The sequence below is a fragment of the Nothobranchius furzeri genome, chromosome 2, assembly GCF_043380555.1.
Source record: "Nothobranchius furzeri strain GRZ-AD chromosome 2, NfurGRZ-RIMD1, whole genome shotgun sequence".
NCBI classification, from domain to species: domain Eukaryota; kingdom Metazoa; phylum Chordata; class Actinopteri; order Cyprinodontiformes; family Nothobranchiidae; genus Nothobranchius; species Nothobranchius furzeri.
In genome coordinates this window covers 72,290,129-72,309,785 of record NC_091742.1, presented here as the reverse complement: position 1 = coordinate 72,309,785, position 19,657 = coordinate 72,290,129, and the positions used below count along the sequence as shown (strand labels likewise).

Sequence of the window (19,657 nt, the reverse complement as noted above, 5' to 3'; positions counted from 1 at the left end):
AAAAATAAATCAATGTTGCACTTTTTATATGTTCTTGTGTGTATTGCAGTATGTGTGCGTTTTTCACAACAGCAGTGTTAATAAAATGACAAAATCTTCATTCAGTGGCATTCATAATCTCTTTTTTGACTGCAGAAAAAATGGCTAGTGGGAATCCAAGGTGATGATCATAAAGGTTAATTTTGAACCCTGTTTTTTACAATGAAAGAACGTTTATATTTTGGATTTGTACTTCCAAGTTCTCACTTGGTGTCGTTCTTGTCCTGACCAGCAGGTGGCGGTAACACGTTCATTGTTCTCCGAGCGCCAACCAAAACCAAGACGAAGAAGAAGTAAAGGACTGTTGGCAAGGTTAGCTTGTTGTATGAGGTGAATGTTGAGTCTCTGGGTTAAACCATCGACATATATACGGCTTAAACATGTATTCAGGAGAGTCTCTGATGGAGTTTGTCAACAAGCAAGTAGCTACTGCTAGAAAACTCATCACGAAGGTTGAAGAAGCCTTGGCCCAGTTCGAGGAAGGGCTCGGTAGTCAGCGTAGACTGTCGGATATGAGCTGGGAACCACAGAGCAGCTCACATGGAGCAGGTAAGAAACACCAGCGGGACTCGTGCAGAGAAAGAGTGGGACAATAATTTAGCCCGGGGCCCTGTCCTGTTATTATTTAAGGTGTGTAGAAAGCTGCTTTCTTGTGTAGATCATCTCCAGCAAGCGGACCTCAGTTTTCTGACTGCCTTCTAGCTAGCCGTCTTTCGATTTTTACGGGCGCAACTACAAGAGAATTTACGGTGTCCTCGTTATAGAGTGTCTTTCAAAATAAAAGCGCTCAAAACACATTTCAAAGTTTGTGTAAAATTGTGTCTACGATAAAACTTCGTTTTATCATTTTATCTATTTAATAATACTTTTAATTAAAATAATGAACACGAAATAAACATGTTTGTGTAAAATTGTGTGCAAGATAAAACTGTGTTTTTATGATTTTATCTATTTAAAAATACTTAAAATTAAAAGAATAAACACATTTGTCTACTTTGCAATTCTTATCCCGCCCCTCCCTTTCATCCTGATCTGATGTGGCATTTCAAAAGAAAGTGAAAATATTCACAATTATCACTAAATTCAATGGTTTCATTCTCAAAACGGTCTAAATGAAGTGCAAATTTAACTATAAAGACAATTTTCACCATATTCAATGGTTTCTTTCTCAAAAACTGTCTGATTCCACATCAGTCTTAAAGTACACACTGACTGCTAAATCCTCCCCGACTTTCATTAGGATCTGATGTGACATTTCAAAATAAAGTGCAATAAAATATGACTTGAGACAATTTTCACTATATTCAATTTAATAATTTCTCAAAAGCTGTCTGATTCCACAACATCATTCCACCTCAGTATTAGAACACACATCGAGGACTAGATCAGAAATTTTGTGAGGATGTAGTCGTCTATGTGTACTTTAAGGCAGATGTGGAATGATGTTGCGGAATCAAACTGTTTTTGAGAAATCAGCCGTGGAATATAGTGAAAATTGTCATTACTGACTAGTTTCATTGCACTTTATTTTGAAATGCCACATCAGATCTTCATGAAATTTGGGGAGGATGTAGTGCTCGATGTGTACTCTTAAGATTGAAGTCGATTGATGTTGCGGAATGAAACAGTTTTTGAGAAATTACCATGGAATTAGTAAAAATAGTCCTTAATGACTTGATTGCACTTTATTTTGAAATGCCACATCAATCAATCAAAGCTTTATTTATAAAGCGCCTGTCGGGAAGCCCAAGGCGTTGAACGTGGTACATGAGAAATGTGAAACATGATGAATAAATCAAAAATAAAAGCAATTCAAATTGTGCAAAAAAGGTAAAACATTAAAGTAGAAGACAAATGGGTAAAACAAGGGATAAAGAGACCAATGAAAACAGGGAAATAAAATCAACATTAAAGCTGCAAGCAGCGTCGTTCGGCCCTCGCAGCTCCGCGCCGCTCCGCTCCGGCCGGCAGCCCGGGGAACCAGGGCATGTCCGCGGAACAGAAATGTCGACCACCCCGACACCAGAAACCGCAAACGATCACCTCGTCCGCACCTCACCCTGACTCAGCATCCCCTCTGAGCCCACCAAGTTTGGTGCAGTTACGACCTCGTCTGTAGGAGTTATTACAGGTTTAATGGTGTGTAGGGGGAGCTGTGGTGACATTATACAAATTTCACCAACCGTTTGTGTCTCATTGGCTAAAGGGCATGATTGTTGATTGCCATGTTCAGTCTCCTGCAGATGGGAGGCTGTTTGTGGCAGTTACGATCAAACGTAAGGTCATGGCGTCATGCCAGAATTCGCCATGGCATCAAAGCCCCTCCCTATCTGGAAAGCTATCAGATCTGAATGGTCATCACAACATCATGAAGACAGGGCATGTCCTTAGTATCATGTTGACTAAATTAGAGGTGACAAATATGGGCATTTCCCCATAAAACAATAGACTTCCTATTATCAGGGGGCGGGGCTTAGGTGATGTCAGCTGTCCACAATGACGTTGCCTTGAGATGTGGTCAGTGATCACACAGACAAAGTTTGATATAGTTCTGATCGTGCACATGGGAGTTATTAAGTCAAGTAATGTAATGGCGAAAGGTCAAAGTTTGAGGCTTAGCCACGCCCACACCTTTATACTTATTTAAAATCCGACGGTTGAATTTTTTCCACTATATCTTAAGAGTATCTAGCAGAAGTTACAAGGCGATTGGTGAAAAGGGCGATGGAGCATCGCTCTCCAAACAACGTGTGCGAAAATCACTAAATCGAGTACTTGGACCAAAATGTCCGACTTCCTGTGCGACTTTGCACTTGGCTCCAAGAGACTTTTTTGTAGGTCCTGAGACACCACATTGGTGTACCAAATTTCGTAATCCTCAGTCAAAGCATGGCTTGGGGCTGACAGTTTTAATGGTCCTAGGGGGCGCTAATTCAGAAAATAGGCCACGCCCACAAACTTAAGCTGACCATGTCTATTGGAGGTCAGACTAGGATCACTCAACAAATTTCGAGGTGATATCACGATAAATGAAGAAATGAGAGGCAAACGTATTTCCATGGCGTGATGGCGAATTTCGCCATGCTCCCAAAGCCCCAACTTTTTTCAAAACCTTCCAGTACTGGAGACCAAGTGACCTCAACTTGTCTGCTGCTATTTACCAGAGATTCCTTGTGATTGGGTAAAAGGAGTCCAATAGGGAGCTGTGAAAAAAGAGTGGCCTGGCAAAAGGTCAAAGTTTGAGGCTTAGCCACGCCCACACCTTTATACTTATTTAAAATCCGACGGTTGAATTTTTTCCTCTATGTCTTAAGAGTATATAGCAGAAGTTTGAAGGCGATTGGTGAAAAGGGCGACGGAGCATCACTCTCCAAACAACGTGTGCGAAACCACTAAATTGCGCACTTGGACCAAAATGGCCGACTTCCTGTGCGACTTTGCACTTGGCTCCAAGAGACTTTTTTGTAGGTCCTGAGACACCACATTAGTGTACCGAATTTCGTAATCCTCAGTCAAAGCGTGGCTTGGGGCTGACAGTTTTAATGGTCCTAGGGGGCGCTATTTCAAAAAATAGGCCACGCCCACCGGATGTTCACATCAGATCTTTTGATGGGCCGGACTAGGATCACTCACAAGAAGTTTCGTGACGATATCTTTAGAATTGACGAAATGGGAGGCAAACGTAAGGCCACGGCGGTACGCCTGACTTCGCCGCACCGCCACAGCCCCGCCCTCTGCCGAAAACTCCCATAAAGTGACGCCAAGCAACCCCAACTTGTCTTCAGTTACCAGCTACAAATTTGTGGTGATTAAATGAAATGGGGCAATTTGGGACCTTTCACAGTAAAACTTAACCTTTTTGGTCCTGAGGGGGCGGGGCTTGTGTGACGTCATCATCCGACCATTCACTTTACTTTGTGGGTGGATGACGAATGACCATAGAAAGTTTGGTAACTCTATTCCATTCATTTATGAAGATATAGCTATTTAAATTTTTTTGGCGAGTAGTCAAACTTCGAGGCCTGGCCCCACCCCTTCAGTATTAACGAAAAGTCAATTTTATTGTCTCATTTTTTTCGCCCATCTCTTCTGAGCAATTTGACACAATTTTTGAGACGATCGTGAAAAAAATGATCGAGCAATCCAATCAGAAACGGACCCTAAAAACGGCCAAAACTGCAAAAAATCGCCATTTCAACCCAAAATGGCCGACTTCCTGTTTGATATTGACCATGCTTGCAAGAGACTTTTCTGTGCGGACTGTTGAGTACTATAAGTGTACCAAATTTCATAATTGTACGATAAACTAACCACGCCCCTCCACAGCGCCTCCGCACGGCCCAAAATTTCCGCAACGCGCACCTAGGAAATTTTCTAACTGCACGGACGGTCGGACGTGGAAAAACATGGCGGACCGGCAAGAACTAGTATGGCAGAGGTTCGTAAATACAGACATTTGTATGATTCAGCTCTCAGAGATCACCGTGATCAACATGTTGTTAATAATTCTTGGAGAGAAATAGCTCGCACTGTCAGAAAAGAGGAGGACGCTATTAAAAATGCTGCAATGCCTTGTTGTAAACAACAGTAATTTTTACTTACCGTAAATCCTCTAATACAGGCCGGTATTCAATTAAAAGCCGGGTCTCCAATTTTGGCCGGTGTCAGAGTCAGCGGAGGTAAATAATGGCCGGTCTCTTATTGTGGCCGGATGGAATTAACAAGCAAGTACGAGCGTCCCAGCGGTAGTCCCCAAATCAACCAGCAGAAGGCAGTAGGTGTTCACGCAGACCTTTATGAGGCTTTTTCTTCAACACTTTGTAACGCTACAGACTCGATCCTCTATCACGCTCCTACCACACAGAGTCATGGTGTCAGTTAACCATGCTAATTCAACCCGCTCCACAGAACACACATCACCTTCCCTGTGGCTTACATAACACTCACACAACACGCAAATCAGCACATAGGAACTAGCAGAACGATAGGAAACACATATAACACAATACCCAGAATGCACCTGGCTTACAACCCCGGCCAGGTCATTACACTATCAAGTTCAAAGAGAACGTGCTGATTATGCTGCAGAACACTCTGGAGAGCAGCAGTAGGGGTTGTATGAACTACAGTAATCCCTCGTTTATCGCGGTAGATGCGTTCCAGACCTGGCCGCGATAGGTGAAAATCCGCGAAGTAGGGACTCCCAGCATGCCCCTCGCGGGGATTCCCTCCACGTCGCACCTACGTCACAAACCGCGGCTATAAACGGAAGTCGCCTTTCCAGCTCACCACTCAGTCATCGTTTCTTCAGATTCACGATCAGAGTTTCCAACCTACCGATCAATCCAACGAACTATCAGCTCATAGTAAGTTATCTTACTTACTTCTGGAAAGCCCGGCATTTCCGTGTCACTTCGTTGACGCTCGAACGCTCGGGGGTTTCCTAGAGCAGCCGGCGTTTCACCGACGCTATCACTTCCGCGTCTGTGAAACCACGCTCCCTATTGAATTAACGTATGATCACATTCTCTGTGATCAGCAACGCGCTGTGCCAGACCGTAGGTACTGACACGCGATCGTTCATGTCAGTTCATTTCCTTTAATGTTTTCTGTCTTTTATTTGCGCCTGATGCGTTTCGCTGCTGTGGAGCGGGGCGCTGCGGGCATCACCTTGTCCTCCGATGCACTGATCACTGATACGGCCGCCAAACAGCAAGCGCTCCGCTGTTTTTGCGGTCGGTAGATCTATTAGAACTGCAGTTCAAAGGTAACTCATGAGGTGAATATATATGAACCCAGGTAGCAGTTTCTCTTTAGGATTGAGAGGAGATGCAGGAAGATAATAAACAGACAGGACAGAAAAATAGTCAAATAAAAACAAGTTAGTTTTTGTACCTGGTGTTGCAACAAACAGACACCATTGAAGGTCATCAGAAGTGAGGAACAGAAAATGAAATAATTATTTTAATGTTTAGAGCAGCAGGAACTCCGAGAGGCTGCAGGCGCATCCGTGAGTTTGCGGCTGCTGCGCAGGGGGAGGGGGGAGATGGCTGAAGCAGAAACTACCGTTGTTAAAAGAAATGTGTTTAACTTTGAAAATGTGGGCGCAATTTTAATTGTCAAAAACTCCAGCGAACCATTAGTTCATTTTGCTCAAATAGAAATAGAGGCCTGCCTCTAATACTGGCCCTCCTTCCAATAAAGGCCTGGAGCTTGATGAGCTTGAGTCAAATACAGGCCCGGGCCTGTATTAGAGGATTTACGGTATACTACGGTGTAGTGTTGGATGCATGCCGTAGAGCTCCATGCTGCCCCGTTCAGTTTTGGAGAATATTGGCTCACCGCAGAGACAAGCCGCATGAACCATAAATGCTGCAAGTTGTGAAGCGCGTTCCATCCGCGAGCCGCATCACCAAGCGTAAAGTGAATGCATCAAGCATAAACCAAGCTTTACACTAGAAATCCCAGTGACTTGTCATTTGACGGGATCCCCCATCTCTACCAGAGAGTTGTCATTTGACTGGGCTATTGTTATCTAGGATTCTTAATCACTTGTGGATGGTTTCCTTTGTTCTGTAAATTAGGGGTGCACCGATGGATCGGCATTTGATCGTAATCGGCCGATAGCGCCCCTATCGGTTTTGATCGGAATTTTCAAAATAGATCAAAGCAGACTGATCAGGTAGGGTTGTCACGGTAACCAGTGTAGCTGTAAACCCCGGTAAAAAAAAAAGTTGACAATAATAATAACCATCTTGTTTAAAAAAAACTATATTATCTTGGTGGGTTCACCGTGGCTGCGGTGTAGGCGCGGTGACTCTTACCAGCCACCGTATCATCTGCTGAAGTTGCAGGACCGGCGGCACATGCACGCTTTGCTGTTTACAACAAAAACTTTCTTGAAGCTAAAGCTGAAATAATGGCCAAAGGAGCGCTCAGGAGGACATTTTTTATCCCTCAAAGAAGACAAAGTCGGAGTTACGGTTATCTTTTAGATATTTGAAGAATGCCGAGGGAGTTTATAGAAGACGGACGGCTATCCTGTTTGCAGCACGTGCAGAAAAAGTGTCTGTGAAAGGCAGCAACGCTTCAAATCTCATGACACATCTGCGTGACCATCACCCACAACTCTACAGTCAACACAAGGCAAGCTAACGTTAGCGTTTTAGCTAAAATGTGTGATCCGAGGATTTGGGTTGAGGACGAATGCAACGAGTCGCTATATAAAGCAGCCGCAGCGCCGCTACCTGCATATAAACCGTGTCGCGGACACCCCCATGTTGAGATGACGCTATGCATCACGGGGCTCCCAGGGGCAGATAAGAGTTGGTCTCTCTCTGAGAATAATTATGAATTTAACAATGATTACTGCCTGATGACATTTTCCCCACATCTGCAAAGCTCACTGGAAGGACACAAACCAAGGACAATATTTTCCTGATATAGGGTTTATTACTCAAGTAAGGGTAAAAAAGTATCTGATTAGAAGGCTACTTGAGTACTGAGTGTCATCTGAACTAATATTTTTAAAATGATGACATCAAACAGACTGAAAATAAGAAGTTATGGGCAAATATTGGCATTTTAAAGACTAAAGGGGAAAAATGTAAACAAATAAACAACATAATTACAAAATAACACATTTTAGGCAAAATGTAGACATAAACTGAGGACAATATTTCCTGACATACAGGGTTTATTTAATTGTGTGAAAATGTAGCACGTTTAAAAAAATATACCGCGATAATACCGAAAACCGTGGTAATTTTGGTCACAATAACCGTGAGGTTAAATTTTCACACCGTGACAACCCTAATACAGACCACTTTAGATTAGGTTGCATTTCCTTTATTCCCAGATTATGTAGTTTGTAGCACTCATTATAATGTTGTAGAAAATTTCTGGCCAATCCAGTGATCGGTATCGGTGATCAGCATTCTTTGATATCGGTATCGGTGATCGGCAACAAAAAACCTGATCGGTGCATCCCTACTGTAAATGTGGCAGTTACATGTGAATCGGTGGTGTAGTGACAATTCATTCAAAGATTCCAACATTTAGGGTTCCAAAATGTTGCCTGTCTGTGTCTCCAGTCATCCTTTCTTCTTTAGAGGAGTTCTGCTCTCTGACGTGGAACACAACTCATCATCTGAAGACAAATCAAAACTCTCCTGCAAGAGAATGGATTCTTCCTCCCCCAACTGAATCACAAGAACCCATATTTTGCAGCAGAGCCAAAGCCTCGGCAGCAATGTAGCCTTTAAGCATCTTTGTGTCGTGTTTATCAAGCCAAAGGTTCTTGCAGTAAACTGTCCTTCTTATTCCCAAGTTTATATTGTCATCACAGTTCACAATCCCGCCCACCGTCCAACACGCCACACCCAAGTCTATAGGGCTGCATGATGGCGCAGTGGTTAGCACTGTTGCCTCGCAGCACGAAGGTCGCAGGTTCGAAATTCTGCGGCCTTTCTGCGCTGAGTTGCGTGTTCTCCCCTTGCATGCGTGGGTTTCCTCCGGGTACTCCGGTTTCCCCCACAGATCACAACATGCCCTATAGGTTATAAATTGTAAGTCTGCTAAATAAATAAACATAAACATAAGTCTATGTATGCGTATGACTTGTTTTCTACACCTGAAAAGTAGCTTTATCATAGGTGTTAGGAGCCACCTTTTCAAATGCAACTATAGCAAGTTCGTCTGCTAAAAGTCACCTATTCACAATTAGCTTAACAGTTCAAGTCGGCCTTGCAGTTATCCTGCCTGTGAGGCTTTAATGGCAGGCCTCCGTTGTTGTTGGTTGGTTGTGATTTCTGACCAGAATACACTTCCTACTCTGTTTATGTAACCACACATAAAAGGCATAACAGACAATAATGGCAACAATGAAAACAAACAACATAAGTACACCAACAAAACCATACATTACGTACCCGCTGGTGGACACCAGAGGTTCGGGGAGCCGTCAGGCTGAAGAAGGAGGCCTACAGGGCGTGGCTGGTCTGTGGGTCTCCGGAGGCAGCAGACAGGTACCGGATAGCCAAGCGGGGTGCAGCAGTGGCAGTTGCCGAGGCAAAATCTCGGGCGGGGGAGGAGTTTGGTGAGGCCATGGAGAAAGACTATCGATCGGCTCCAAAGAGGTTCTGGCAAACTGTCCGGCGCCTCAGGAGAGGAAGGCAGCAACTCGCTCACACTGTTTACAGTGGGGATGGGGAGCTGCTGACGTCAACTGAGGCTGTAGTCGGACGGTGGAAGGAATACTTTGAGGAGCTCCTCAATCCCACCAATGCGCATTCCGAGGAGGAACCAGAGCCGGGAGGCCTGGGGATGGACTGTCCGATCTCGGGGGCAGAAGTTGCTGAGGTAGTCAAACAACTACACAGCGGCGGAGTCCCGGGGGCGGATGAGGTTCGTCCTGGGTATCTCAAGGCTATGGATGTTGTAGGGCTGTCATGGTTGACACGTCTCTGCAACATTGCGTGGTCATCGGGGGCAGTTCCTAGGGAGTGGCAGACAGGGGTGGTGGTCCCCATCTTTAAGAAGGGTGACCTGAGGGTGTGTTCCAATTATTGGGGGATCACACTCCTCAGCCTCCCTGGAAAGGTCTACTCCAAGGTACTGGAGAGGAGGGTCCGATCGATAGTTGAATCTCAGATAGAGGAGGAGCAATGTGGTTTTCGTCCTGGCCGTGGATCTGTGGACCAGCTCTATACCCTTGCAAGGGTGATGGAGGGGGCATGGGAGTTTGCCCAACCAATCCACATGTGTTTTGTGGATTTGGAGAAGGCTTATGACCGTGTCCCCAGGGGCACCCTGTGGGGGACGCTCCAGGAGTATGGGGTGGGTGGCTTTCTGTTAAGGGCCATTCAGTCCCTTTACCAGAGGAGCGTGAGTTTGGTCCGCATAGCCGGTAGTAAGTCGGACCTGTTCCCAGTGAGGGTTGGACTCCGCCAGGGCTGCCCTTTGTCACCGGTTCTGTTCATCACTTTTATGGACAGAATTTCTAGAAGCAGCCGTGGTGTGGAGTGTGTCGAGTTTGGTGGCAGGAGAATCTCGTCTCTGCTTTTTGCGGATGATGTGGTCCTCCTAGCTTCATCCAGCTCTGACCTTCAGCTCTTGCTGGGTGGGTTCGCGGCCGAGTGTGAAGCGGCTGGGATGAGGACAGCACCTCCAAATCTGAGACCATGGTTCTCGACCGGGAAAGGGTGGCTTGCCAACTCCGGGTTGGGGGAGAGGTCCTACCTCAAGTGGAGGAGTTTAAGTATCTCGGGGTCTTGTTCACGAGTGAGGGTAGGAGGGATCGGGAGATCGACAGGCGGATTGGTTCGGCGTCTGCAGTGATGCGGGCGCTGAGCCGATCTGTCGTGGGGAAGAGGGAGCTGAGCCAGAAAGCCAGGCTCTCGATTTACCGGTCGATCTACGTCCCAATCCTCACCTATGGTCATGAGCTTTGGGTAATGACCGAAAGAACGAGATCGCGGATACAAGCGGCCGAAATGAGTTTCCTCCGTAGGGTGGCCGGTCTCAGCCTTAGAGATAGGGTGAGGAGCTCGGACATTCGGGAGGGACTCGGAGTAGAACCGCTGCTCCTCCGGATCGAAAGGAGCCAGTTGAGGTGGTTTGGGCATCTGGTCAGGATGCCTCCTGGACGCCTCCCCGGGGAGGTGTTTCGGGCATGTCCTGCCGGCAGAAGGCCCCCGGGTCGACCCAGGACATGTTGGAGAGGTTACATCTCCAATCTGGTCCGGGAACGCCTTGGGGTCCTGCCGGAGGAACTGGTGGACAAGGCCGGGGAGAGGACGGCCTGGAGCTCCCTAGTTGGGATGCTGCCCCCGCGACCCGGACCCGGATAAGCGGAGGAAGACGACGACGACGACTTGTACACCCCAAAGACAAGATATCAGCAGAACACAAATGTGGAATCGTATATAAAATCCCCCGCAAACTATGCAATAAAACATACATTGGTGATGCCGGACGGCAACTCAACACACAAAAAGGAAAGGAAGTGATGCCACTAACAGTGGCAAAACTCTAAAGAAGGCTGCAGTGATTGTCGAAACATCAGTAAAAACAAGGTAAAAATAACACTTTTTCTGTGTTAAAATAATAACCATAATGCAGTGCAAACATGAAGATTACTGAAAGTGAAAAGCTAGGAGAACATAAGGATAAACTATCAAAATGATAATACTTAACACCAAGAAAAGGATCTTACAGAGTCAATCAAAGAGCAGAGGGGATAACCACAATTGGAAAAAAAACTGAGAAAAAATTAGAACAGGAGAAGAGACTCTAAACAAAAAAAACTAAGAAAAATGCAGTGCTCAAAGGCACAAAAACGGAAGCTAAATAAAACATGAAAATAGAAAAATTACACACAAAATAAGAAAGTGAAAACTGATGAGAAGTAAAAACTGAAATAATCAGAGGCTAGGGCTGGGAATCACTGGACTGACACTAACAAGGGTGTGTGTATGAAAGCTGAAAGATAATAGAGGTGTCAGGAACCGAGTTCAGAAGACCCGTGAAGACGCCAACACAGTAAAAATATATTAAAAAGTCTTTATTTAATGCAGAGGTACCTGGAGGGCAAGGCTGAGGCAGGTTCAGAGGCAGGCTAAGGTCAAAGTGGCAGGCAGAGAGCAAGGCAGGGGTCAGGCAAAAAACAAGGTCCAGAGGCAAAGATCAGGCAGGGTGGATGGCTGGAGAATTACTGGCAAGGCTGTAATAATCTGGCATCTGTTGACTGGATGGCTGGGTCTTTTATAGCAGGGGAAGCAGGTGAATGGGATGAGGCTGATTACAGGAGCAGGTGGAATGAATGGAGCTGATTGAAGCTGACAGAGGTTGCTGGGGAAAACAGGGCTTGGCTGGAGCTTGGTGAGAGGACAAGGTGAAATAAATGAAGGTATAATGAGGAAGTGGAGGAGGGTGAAGGACGGGAGTCATGACAGAACCCCCCCCCCCCCCCCCTCAAGGGCGGATACCAGACGCCCACAGGAAACCAGAGCAGGGCGGGAGGAGGGGGACCAGGAAGGAGGGCCAGAGCAGGGCGGGAGGAGGGGGGACCAGGAAGGAGGGCCAGAAGAGTCAGGGGTACCGGCAACGGGGAACCAGGAGCCTAGACTGTGAGAGCCTGGGGGGCCGGCGACGGGGAACCAGGAGCCGGGACTGTGAGAGCCTGGGGGGCCGGCGACGGGGAACCAGGAGCCGGGACTGTGAGAGCCTGGGGGGCCGGCGACGGGGAACCAGGAGCCGGGACTGTGAGAGCCTGGGGGACCGGCGACGGGGAACCAGGAGCCGGGACTGTGAGAGCCTGGGGGGCCGGCGACGGGGAACCAGGAGCCGGGACTGTGAGAGCCTGGGGGGCCGGCGACGGGGAACCAGGAGCCGGGACTGTGAGAGCCTGGGGGGCCGGCGACGGGGAACCAGGAGCCGGGACTGTGAGAGCCTGGGGGGGCGGCGACGGGGAACCAGGAGACGGGACTGTAGGAGTGTGGTGATAGAGGACACTGGTGGACGAGGACTAAGAGGGGACTCTGGACCAAGACCAAGACTAAGAGGGGAAACTGGACTATGACTAAGACTAAGACTAAGAGGGGACACTGGACCAAGACTAAGACTAAGAGGGGACACTGGACCAAGACTACGAGGGGACACTGGACTAAGACTACGAGGGGACACTGGACTAAGACTACGAGGGGACACTGGACCAAGACTAAGACTAAGACTACGAGGGGACACTGGACCACGACTAAGACTACGAGGGGAAACTGGACCACGACTAAGACTACGAGGGGACACAGACTCTGGGACTTGAGGGGAAACTGGACTATGTCTTTGAGGGGACACAGACTCTGGGACTTGAGGGGACACAGACTCTGGGACTTGAGGGGACACAGACTCTGGGACTTGAGGGGGCACAGACTCTGGGACTTGAGGGGGCACAGACTCTGGGACTTGAGACTGGGGAACTTGAGAGCAGGAGGGGTCCTCTTCAGAGCAGGGGCAGGAGAGGTCCTCTTCAGAGCAGGGGCAGGAGAGGTCCTCTTCAGAGCCTGGAGGTGTTGACCCTTGGACTGGAGGCTTGTGGAAAGGTTTCACCGGAGCCCCTTGGACAGGCTGGGCCGGAGCCCCTTGGACAGGCTGGGCCGGAGCCCCTTGGACCTCATCCGTCGAAGCAAGATGCGATATGTCCTCCCGGACCACCGCCAGAGCAGGGTGCGATGCGTCCTCCCGGACCACCGCCAGAGCAGGGTGCGATGCGTCCTCCCGGACCACCGCCAGAGCAGGGTGCGATGCGTCCTCCCGGACCACCGCCAGAGCAGGGTGCGATGAGTCCTCCCGGACCACCGCCAGAGCAGGGTGCGATGCGTCCTCCGCGACCACCGCCAGAGCAGGATGCGATGCGTCCTCCGGGACCACCGCCAGAGCAGGATGCGATGCGTCCTCCGGGACCACCGCCAGAGCAGGATGCGATGCGTTCTCCGGGACCACCGCCAGGGCAGGATGCGATGCGTCCTCCGAGACCACCGCCAGGGCAGGATGCGATGCGTCCTCCGAGACCACCGCCAGGGCAGGATGCGATGCGTCCTCCGAGACCACCGCCAGAGCAGGATGCGATGCGTCCTCCGAGACCACCGCCAGAGCAGGATGCGATGCGTCCTCCGAGACCACCGCCAGAGCAGGATGCGATGCGTCCTCCGAGACCACCGCCAGAGCAGGATGCGATGCGTCCCCCGGGACCACCGCCAGAGCAGGATGCGATGCGTCCCCCGGGACCACCGCCAGAGCAGGATGCGATGCGTCCTCAGAGACCACCGCCAGAGCAGGTTGCGATGCGTCCTCAGAGACCACCGCCATAGCAGGTTGCGATGCGTCCTCAGAGACCACCGCCAGAGCAGGTTGCGATGCGTCCTCAGAGACCACCGCCAGAGCAGGTTGCGATGCGTCCTCAGAGACCACCGCCAGAGCAGGTTGCGATGCGTCCTCAGAGACCACCGCCAGAGCAGGTTGCGATGCGTCCTCAGAGACCACCGCCAGAGCAGGTTGCGATGCGTCCTCAGAGGCCACCGCCAGAGCAGGTTGCGATGCGTCCTCAGAGGCCACCGCCAGAGCAGGTTGCGATGCGTCATCAGAGGCCACCGCCAGAGCAGGTTGCGATGCGTGCGGGTGGTGTTTGGACAGGGGTTGCTGGCGACGGTTCCGGCGTCGTCGTCGGGTGGAGGGAGAGACAGCGTCAACAGGGACAGGGGAAAGGCAAAGGAAACCGGATCTGATGGGAGCAGGAGAGTACTGATGCATCGGGACAGACAGAGTGGATATGGATGAGGTGACCTGATGTTCTTGGGGTGTGGAATCGGAGACAGGAACAGGAGACGAGCAACGACCAAAGGTCTCCTGCAGACCCCTGGCAAACTCCCAGAAGGACACAGAGCCGGACGGACGCAGAGAAATATAGTCCATTGCCCATACCAGGGCGTCACCACCCAGATTAGACATTATGAACGAGACCTTTACATGACCTGAGGAAGCCAGGTCCAAACAACGAGCGCAGGCTTCGATATAAGTCCGGCAAGTCTCTGGGTCTCCACAGTATCTGTAATGGAGAGTTTTTGGTGTAGTCCAAGATTCTGCTGGATCCATGTCAGGTCAGATGAAAAGTCGAGAAAAAAAATATAAAAAATAAACTCCCAAGTACTGTGTCGGCGTAGGGTCAGAGTTTGGCCAGATTATTCTGTCAGGAACCGAGTTCAGAAGACCCGTGAAGACGCCAACACAGTAAAAATATATTAAAAAGTCTTTATTTAATGCAGAGGTACCTGGAGGGCAAGGCTGAGGCAGGTTCAGAGGCAGGCTAAGGTCAAAGTGGCAGGCAGAGAGCAAGGCAGGGGTCAGGCAAAAAACAAGGTCCAGAGGCAAAGATCAGGCAGGGTGGATGGCTGGAGAACTACTGGCAAGGCTGTAATAATCTGGCATCTGTTGACTGGATGGCTGGGTCTTTTATAGCAGGGGAAGCAGGTGAATGGGATGAGGCTGATTACAGGAGCAGGTGGAATGAATGGAGCTGATTGAAGCTGACAGAGGTTGCTGGGGAAAACAGGGCTTGGCTGGAGCTTGGTGAGAGGACAAGGTGAAATAAATGAAGGTATAATGAGGAAGTGGAGGAGGGTGAAGGACGGGAGTCATGACAAGAGGGACAGAAAACGCAAAGAGGCATAGGAAAAGGGGAGAGACAAGGGTTGACATAGGACAGAGGACATGAACAATTCCACATTTTTCAGGATCCCATGCTAACCCATGGTGTCCGCGGGATTTAAAAAGTATTAAAAAGGTGATAAATAAAAATAGTCAAATTTAAGGCCATTAAAAGTGTTAAATTTGGTCTCGGAGGTATTATTTTTTCCAAATTAGGTATTATTTTTTTCAGACTATCAGGTGTCGTATTCTGAACATTGACATAGAAATATATTCCGAATGAAATGTTTTTGAACGATTATAAAAACAAAACAAGCCGATTATTTGCTCCTCCCACTTGCGCTGCCCTGAGTTGCAAATGAAGCGCTCCTCCACAGTGTTGCCAACTTAGCGACTTTGACGCTATTTCTAACAGCTTTTCAGACCCCCTTCTTGACTTTTTAAATCTTAAAAGTACCTAGCGAACACCTCAGAAACATCTCTGGTAACCCTTAGCTACTTTCTGGATAACTGTCGTCGACGTTTCCTGCAGGTTAGCTAAACACTCCGCCTGCGCTCCGGACCGTTCTTCAGGACATTAGGAAAGGGAATGATGTAGTGATGTGTCTGTCAGTCTCTAAAGAAACAGCTCTCGGAGCCGGCTCCCTGTTGGAGTAACCAGAGTGAGTGACACACACCGTACCTGCGGACTCCTGAGCCGCTAAAAACGGCTAATGTGCGCACGCTAAACACACGTGCAGCTTGCCCCAGATTGCTGTGAGACCGGGTTGGGGGGTGGGGGGTGCAGCTGTGGTTGGGACAATTATTACATTAACTGATGGACCTGTAAATAATAGTTTATAAATAAGGTAGAAATAAGTTTCTCACGCTGATAAATAATAACTAATCTCTCTGAGGACACGGTGCTAGTGCACGCTCCTACAGCACCTTGACACGACTAAATAAATGTTATGCAAAATTTTGTGAACATCAATTTATTTGCATGCACTTGTTATAAATGCCACTGTATAATTCTTGCTGTCAGTATTTGCAAGATATTGGTATTTGGGTCTGTACTGGTTAGACTTAAATGAGTTAAACCAAGGTCTATAGCCCTTGGGTCATAAACTAGGAGCTATAAGTATATTGGTCTTTTTATACTGGAATCAGGAGTTCTTTTAGTGATCATCTTGTTTCTTATTTATTTTTGCCCTGATTGTGCCCTGAGCAGTTTTATGACTGAATAAAAAAATAAATAAAATAAAAATCTACATAAATTGAAAAATCGTCTTAAATAATTGAGATCTCAATTTCAGTCACAATAATCGTGATTATTGTTTTTGCCATAATCGAGCAGCCCTACTTTAGCATATCCGGTCACATAATGATGACGTCATATTCAGTGGTCGTTCTGCATCATTTCTGGCCTCGTGGTCAACTGTCTGAACCGCTGAACAGAAGTGCCTGGCTTATTTTCTAAGTAAAATAAATATGTGCAATACATTGTCAACATCAGTGAGTCTCTAAGTCTATTCTTTTTGTATGTTATATATGTTAAAATGTGTAAATAGGTCGCTGATTAACACTTGCAATTTAGTGTTGTGATGGTTTTAAAAAAATTCTGAAGGTAGTAAAAAAAAGTATTAAAAAGTAGTAAATTTTACTTACGGATTGCTGTATATACCCTGTAACCTTGTTTATTATTATTATAATTTTTTATTTCATTTTTATTCTCATTTTTTAAAATCTTAATTCTTCATTTTATCTTCAATTTTTTATTATATTTTTTACCTCTTTTATATTTTAATTGTTCTTTTGAAGCGACTCATGCTGTTTTTATTAAGCGCTACATAAAAAATCCTTTCTTGTCATTTGTGTGCTTCTGTGAAGTCTTTGGATGGACAAGTTCAGTTAACCAGATTCAAGACAGGAGAGAGACAAGTAGAGCCACTGGGCCAGCCTGAAAGACTGACAACCCCCAACACCCAAGCACATTCCATTGGCCATCATCTGTGGCTGGCTGCATTTACAAACGAAAGGCAGCTAACGATCAGTGATTTAGTCATTGTTATCAAACCAAGGAGTTATTTGACAAAGCTCTGGTAGAGCTGGGGCAATCTGAAAACGCTGGGAGTTCTAGTGTTAACACAGAATGTTCTGTTGTGGAGATACAATCTAAACCACTCCAGAGCAGACCCTTTGATCCCAACCCATCGTTCCAAGCAATCAAGTAGAATCGCGTGGTCAACTGTGTCAAAAGCTGTGTCAGATCTAACAACAGAAGCACCACAGAGAATTTCACTCGCATGTACTGTACCAGTGTACCTACACACATGACATGACAATAAAAGTGATTTGATTTGAGATGTACCCTGATCTAGTGATAGATAGATATCATTTAAGACCCTCAGTAGAGCCAACTCAGTACTACGGCCAGACTTGAACCCTGATTGGAAAACAAACAGATCAGAGTCAGCTAAATGTGAGACCAGCTGCTGATAAACGACTTTCTCAAGCAGTTTCAATGTAAAAGGCAGGGTAGAGATAGGCTTGTAATTTTTGATCACAGAGACATCAGCACCAGGTTTCTTCAGGGTTGGCTGAACAACTGCTGCTTTCAAAGCAGCTGGGACCACACCTGTGCTGAGGCTCCCATTGATAATCTGACCAAGTGATGGGCCAAAACACGGAAAGGCAGCCTTCCAGAGACAAGGCGGCAGGACCTAAAGTGGAGAGCCAGATGGCTTCTGCCTCGCAACAAGCTTACTCAGCTCAGAATAAGAAACGGTATTGAGGGCGCTCAGGGTGGGTGGTGATGGAGGAACTGGAACAGGGTCAATAGTTACCAGAAATAGCTGCTTTAATGCTTAGGCATACTTTATGAACAAAGAATTTGTGAAAATCTTCAGTTTCCAGCAGCTGTAGTGGACATGAAGCTGGGCTCTTGATACACCAGAACAGAGTTGAGTGTTTTGTAGAGAATCTTGGGATTCTTAGAGTTTGTTTCGATGATGTCTGCAAAATAGGCAGTTCTGGCAGCCCTCACTGCATCCAGATAAGCAACAGAGATGCTCTGAACAACTCACGCGAGACCTGTAGGCCATCCTTTTTCCACTTTCTCTCAGAGGATCTACATGCCCGCCTACAAGCCCGTGTGACATCAGAGTGCCAAGGCTCCCTCCTAGGCCAAGACTTGCAAAACTTGAGAGGTGCAACCACATCCAGGACCTGATTACAAAGTAAATGAAAGTGGTGTGAGTAACCCCCAAATTCCACTACCGCTGCTCCGCTCCGCTGCGGTCCGCCCCCGCCTTCCGCAGCCGCTCGCTTCCGATCTCAATTTTTACTGGTATGCGCTCTACAACGGCTCCGCTCCGGTGCGGAGACCTGAGGTGGACAAACAAGCATGCGCGGGATTTTCAAGATCTTGCGATACAGTCCGAGCAATAAACGCGGAAGTTAGATCCAAACTTTTTTTTTTTTTTTTTTTAATAAACTTTATTTAACAAACAATGAGTATACAACATAGAAACGAATGAAGTGTACAAAACAACTGAATATGAACACACAAAGCCAGGGGTAAAAGAAAAAAGTAACAATTATAAGAATACACGCAAAAATTCACATATATATATTGTTTTGAGAGCCTTTTTGTTGGTGGATTCTGATATTGATTTTATGTACAATTCCACATCCTTAAAAAAATGACAGCAATATGGTGTTTTGTTGGTAAACTTACATTTGTGAAAAAAGAATTTAGCTAAGAGTATTAACAGATTTATCATAAAAAAACATTTATCATTCTTCATGGGGAACTTAAAGAAACAGAATAAAACATTTTCCCATCGTAAAGAAAACTCCCTTAAAATATGGACAGTAACAAACCTGCTAAATTCCTTCCAGAATCTTTGTGTAAAAGAACAGCACCAAAAAAGATGCGTCACAGTTTCTGGATGATCCCCACAGAAAGTACAATTAGTATTTATGTCCCTTTTAAATTTTACCATGTAATGACTGGCTGGATAACATTTATGTAGAAGTTTAAATGAGACTTCTTTCACCTTATTTACAATCAAATATTTCTGGGGGATCATCCAGACTGTCTTCCACTTGATATCTGGAACATATCGGTTCCAATGAGATATTATATACGGGAGAGAGAGACAATATCTTCCTGGAATAAACTACGCATTCTGTTATTGCTGTTACCAAGTTCTAGAGAAAAGCAGATTTTTCCTATTGGTGACTCAACTGGATCAGGGAGTGTGACTGAGGTAGATATTGAGCTGTCAGTGTTTTTATATAACATTAAAATCCCTGAGGGTATGGCACCAAGCACCATTGAGAATTCCTGAACACTGACTGGGAAATTATATAGGGCAATAAAGTCGTTGTAAGTAAGTAGTTGTCCCTCTTTATTAACCAGCTGAGCCACCAATAG

The 19,657-nt window shown here is 46.8% G+C and overlaps 1 protein-coding gene across 2 annotated transcripts in view; it reads left to right on the top strand.

Moving 5' to 3' along the window:
- The first annotated feature begins 67 nt into the window (after positions 1-67).
- Positions 68-19,657, top strand: part of LOC107373972 (zinc finger protein 271-like) — a 60,837-nt gene continuing 41,247 nt past the window's right edge. The window contains exon 1 of one of the 2 annotated variants that reach the window (XM_070547872.1): positions 68-588. In XM_070547872.1, the coding sequence (XP_070403973.1) occupies positions 420-588 (169 nt within the window). In that variant the 5' untranslated portion in view covers positions 68-419. The remainder of the gene's footprint in view (positions 589-19,657) is intronic. The other variant, XM_054735486.2, reaches the window with a different exon arrangement.